Here is a 5398-nt window from a genome sequence, read left to right on the forward strand (position 1 = left end):
CCATTAAGTTTGCATGCATTTCTCAGTCCCCTAAAAACTGTGCAAATAATTCTGATACTGGGTTTTTTTTTTAAACACCTTTATTGTTGGCAAAACATGATGGAGCAAATGGAGCCCAGAGGTACATCCTCTCAGCAGGGCACCATTCGTTTGGTCCCATTCAGCTACCTGCTCAGTGTTGGGTTTGTTTTGTTTTGTTTTTTTAGAACAGGGAACTGCAGCCGGCCATGCTTTGAAAGGGGTAGTGGATTTATGAGGTATCTGCAGACTCAGGAAGTGCTGAAAAGGTGAACGGCACTGAGAAATGTCAGTTCAGTACTTAAAATCAAGAGAATTGCATTGCTAAGGGGAAAATATTGCCCTTTCCCCTTTTGGTGCACCTACCTCTCCCACTTTTACGCCATTTTCAGTGACTTTCTACAACATAAATGGGTTCCTCCTCACATTTAGTATTATTTTGCCCTATTCCTTGTCAATTGTGCAAATAAGTCACCATGCAAATTAATCTTGTCAGTATACTTGTAGCTTCCCTACTCTACCTTACTTAAACAGCTGAAACATACAAGAAATTGACCATACAAGACAATACAAATTGGACATCTGTAACAACACTCCAGCATGCTAGCAAAAGGCTGATGTTGATGATTTTTAACCACTAGGAACACATTTGCACAATTTTCAGGGACTGGGAAAAATGATGGAGACTAGTGGTGGTTGCTTCAAAGTGCCATTAGACCATTAGTGGAGGGGCAGTCATTGGCAGTGACATGGGTGAGAACATGAAGAGTGGCAGGAGTTTCCAACACTCTTGCTGAGCAGCTCTGTAGCCAATCCCAGCAACCTACAACAAGTAAATTCTCCCAAATTCAGATGACGTGATATCGGGGTATGAACAACCCCTAGAATGATAAGTTATCAGTGTAGCTTGTTTGCAGAAAGATAAGCCACTATGGAGAAAATCCAGGTTCACATGACATGAGAGCCCATTATAGCTACCTTCCCCTCCTGTTAGCACTTTTCTCTATTTTCTGTTTCTTCTGTCCCTTTCTTCAAGTCTTCTCCCATATGTACATTTCCTTTGGCTTTCTCTTTCTCAGCCCATTGTCTCCTTCAGCTGCAGTTTCTGCGCCATCTTCTGGGAAGCCCTCTGCACATTACAGTAATCTAAACAGGAAACTACTGGTGCATGTATAGTTGTGGCCAGACTAACCTTGGCTAGGAGGACTCACTGTTAGAATACCAGTGGACACTGCTCCACATCATTGAGGATGTTGGCCCTCCCATGTCAAAACAAGATCTAAGAGTACTCCCAAACTATCAATGTAGTCCTTTAGTAGGAATACAACCCCCTCCAGATCTAGCTGAACACTTTTCCAGAAGAAAGAAAGATGAGCCAGCAACATATAAGAACTCTATCTTATCGGGATTAAGGTTCAGATTATTGGCCCTCATCCAGCAAATTACTGTTTCCAGACTCATTCAGCACTTCCATTTCCTTACCTGTTTCTGAAGTTAAGAAATAAAGCTTTCAGTGGACTATACCTTAACTCAGACTAATTCACCAATTTGTGTAGATGACAGAGGATAGGGCACCCTTCCTCAAATCAGTGTTCTCCAGACATTTTGCTGACAACCTCCTGCATTTTTGGCACTTGGCTGCACTAGCTGGGGATGATGAAATCAAAAAGAGCTGGAGGGCACCAGACTTGGCAAGGCTGTCATAGAGAATAAGATAGAAGACCTGCATAATTCCATAGTATAAATGCAGTGGAGGTGAGTCATGATCCCTCAGCACTACTTTCTGGGAATAGCCCTGCCCTGTATGTAGGAGTAGAATCACCATGCCACTAAGTCCTACTTCACAAAGCCTCTCCAGAAGGATAACATGATCAGCGGTATCCAAGATGTCCAAAGGTCAAGGGGAATCAACATGTATGCATGTGTCCTCAGCACAGATTATCATCAGAGAGACCAAGGCAAATCCATGCCAAAACTGGGCCTAAAAGAAGTCTAATTCTTTCCAGGTAGCCAGGACTGTCCCTTCTTGTAAGGAAAATTTAATTACTTCTTGCCCTGCCAGTAGGTTCCCTCCCCACCCTCAGCTCCTACTGGGCATAATTAGCTACAAAGGGCAGGAGTCAGAAAGGCAAGAAATAGGCGGCACCCCTTCAAGCAGCCTTACCATATCCTGAGGCTACAGTCACTGAATTTTTTTCCTTGGAACAGGACCAGCAAGTGCTCTGGATGCATTTCCAGACTGAAGACCATTGCTATTGCTTCTAGGTCAGAGCAGATGCAAGTTATTTTATCCTTAAAATGTTTAGAAAACATGTTGCAGCATGTTTCTGAAGGCTCTTTTGTGACTTCCTAGTCAGAAGATATATGCGTCCATATATGCCCTCCCGCCCCCTGAGATTGGCGGCAGAGGCCCTTCTCCGGGAACCCTCCGTAAAGGATATTAGGAGGGTGAGTACTTGGAGGAGGGCTTTCTCTGCGGTGGCGCCCAACCTATGGAATGCGCTCCCCAGAGAGGTCCACCTGGCGCCATCCTTATTTGTTTTTTGGCGCCAGGCCAAGTCCTTTTTATTTAAATGTTATTTTAACTGTTAATGGTTTATTTGTTGATTTTAAATTGACCAGGCTGTGTCCACTATTTTATTTTATGTATTTTATTTATTTGATGATTTTTTTTTGTATTTTATGCGGGATTTTATGATTGTAAGCCGCCCCGAGGCTCATGCGATGGGGCGGCATATAAGTTGTTTAAATAAATAAATAAGTAAATAGTAAGAGACACAAAATCATTCAGAAAGCTCCACTGGAAGCTTTACAGTGATAGTGGTGAAGTTTTTTGCTGCCATCTTCACTGTAAAGGAAGGCTCAGTAATGAGCTCTCACAGCTGTTTGATCATATTATCTGCAAGTCTTACACTACTTCCATTTTGCTTCCCTTCCAACCTGCTTCATCATCCCCAGTTCCTTGGCGAACCGGGAAGACAACCCAGCTGTGCATGTTGGGGAGGATGCTTAGGAGCAGTCATATCAACTGCCCAAGTCATTCCTCTATTTCACAGAGAGACTACGGCTTTGGTGGGAACACCAGTCATTTCAAACAGAAAATCTCAAATGACTCTCAAGAATCCATCAAATTCCATCTTAGTGGTACCATCACCCATGTGATGCTGCAAGCCAAAATCTGACCAGGAAGTGGCCCAACAATGACAAGGGAATTAGAAGAAACTCCCTTATACTGAGACTTGTGAGGAACCCATGGCAGCTTGCCTAGTTCTCCACTGTGATAAGGGTTGGAGTCCAACATCAGGTGAACCACAAGGCCCTGCTTAACAGAATCTCTAATCTTCACATAATGCCCAACACCAGCCATACATTCAAAATTGGGGCTCAAGTGGTCAGACATCCTAGCTAGGGAGATGAATTTCTTAATAGACTATAGTAGCCCCTTGCCAAACAATGAGTCTGTATTGGTTGTAAACAGAGAAGCCTGCTCATTTCAGATCTTGTGAATTTTCACAACTAACATTTGCTCTTTGATTTCCAGCATCCTTTTAGCCAGATAGGATTGTGCTCTAAATGTTCTTTTCTATGCCTTCTCATGCAGGAGACAAGGGGAAAGATGCTGTGAATTGTACCTACAAGGATGAGAATGACTGTGTGGTGCGTTTCCAGTACTATGAGGACTCCAGCGGCAAATCTATCCTCTATGTCATTGAGGAACCGGGTAAGGATGAAATACCATTAAAAGGGGGTTTAATTGATTTTGGTGATCAGGACATAATTTGCAAATTTGCATCTCTTGCAGGAAAAAGTGAGGCTAAATAAATAGAAATTCTAGACCTCAATTGTATCCTGCAGTCTAATTTCAGATTTCTCAGTGGAGCATAAAGGTTAATTGGTTCAGGCTCAGAGGTACTGCCCTCTATGGCCAGCCTGTGGGTCCAAAGTAAAATTTAGTTCCTGGTTAGGGCATGATAGGAGAGGCTTCAGAGCTTCAGAACAGCATAAAAACAGATCTGGAGACCTGATACATGGAAGACCTGGCTGAAAATAAAAACTGAAGCTGGTTCTTGTTATGTTAAAGCTACTGCTGAGCAGCATTCTCCACAGTGCACATTCATTCAGACCTTTGTCTCCTGCAAAATGGGGCAGGAATAAATGTGAGGGAGTTTCCAGGCATGACAAGGCTGCGATGTTTGCTTATAAACTGAAAACAAATCAAAGCTCTTTGGAATGGCTGCTTACCTTTCTCTACAATTAAAAGAAAAAGAGAAAAACACCTCTTAATCCAAAGTAAGACACCTCCCATGCCACCCAAATGTTTGCCCTGCACCATGAAGTTCAGGAAGGGTCCCTATCCCCCTGCCAGAAGTTGTCTAAAAATCTGGGCCAAATAATTTGGCCCACCTTAGATATAAATCTGAAAATAACTAGTTTATGCTAATCATGCAAATGGAGGCATGTATTATTTTACACTTAAAAATTTCCAGGCTTTGGAAACACTGCCCTATGAAGAGAGACTGAGAGAACTGAATATGTTCAGTCTAGAGAAGAGAAGACAGCGGGTAGAGGCATGATACCACTCTATAATTACCTCAAAGGCTGTCACAAAGAGGAAGGGCAGGATCTCTTCTTGTTGATACGAGAGTGTAGGACATGAAACAATCAACTGAAGTTGCGACAACCGAGATTCAGACTTGTTGTTAGTAGCGAAGTCGTGTCCGACCCATCGTGACCCCATGGACAACATTCTTCCAGGCCTTCCTGTCCTCCACCATCCCCCGGAGTCCACTTAAGCTCACTGCTTCAGTGACTCCATCTAGCCACCTCATTCTCTGTCATCCCCTTCTTCTTTTGCCATCTATTGTTCCCAGCATTAGGCTCTTCTCCAGGGAGTCCTTCCTTCTCATTAGGTGGCCAAAGTATTTGAGTTTCATCTTCAGTATCTGGCCTTCCAAAGAGCAGTCAGGGTTGATCTCCTCTAGGACTGACCGGTTTGATCACCTTGCAGTCCAAGATTGGAAGCCGCTCAAGTGAAGGGGGAGGCATATAAGTTGTTTAAACAAACAAATAAATAAATAAGGGACTCGCAGGAGTCTTCTCCAGCACTGCAACTCAAAGGCCTCAATTCTTCAGCACTCAGCCTTCCTTATGGTCCAACTTTCACAGCCATACATTGTAACTGGAAAAACCATAGCCTTGACTATACGCACTTTGGTTGGCAGGGTGATGTCTCTGCTTTTTAGTATGCTGTCTAGATTTGCCGTAGCTTTCCTCCCCAGGAGCAAGCGTCTTTTAATTCCTTGGCTGCAGTCCCCATCTGCAGTGATCTTGGTGCCCAGAAAAATAAAATCTGTCACTACCTCCATTTCTTTCCCATCTA

The 5398-nt window shown here is 43.4% G+C and overlaps 1 protein-coding gene across 1 annotated transcript in view; it reads left to right on the top strand.

The window, feature by feature from the left end:
* Positions 1-5398, top strand: part of ITGB3 (integrin subunit beta 3) — a 66809-nt gene that overhangs the window by 51290 nt on the left and 10121 nt on the right. Inside the window, exon 13 of the mRNA XM_044446988.1 lies at positions 3620-3739. Within this exon, the coding sequence (XP_044302923.1) occupies positions 3620-3739 (120 nt within the window). The remainder of the gene's footprint in view (positions 1-3619; positions 3740-5398) is intronic.

Source organism: Varanus komodoensis, unplaced genomic scaffold (assembly GCF_004798865.1).
Source record: "Varanus komodoensis strain SLA01 unplaced genomic scaffold, ASM479886v1 scaffold50, whole genome shotgun sequence".
Lineage (NCBI taxonomy): Eukaryota > Metazoa > Chordata > Lepidosauria > Squamata > Varanidae > Varanus > Varanus komodoensis.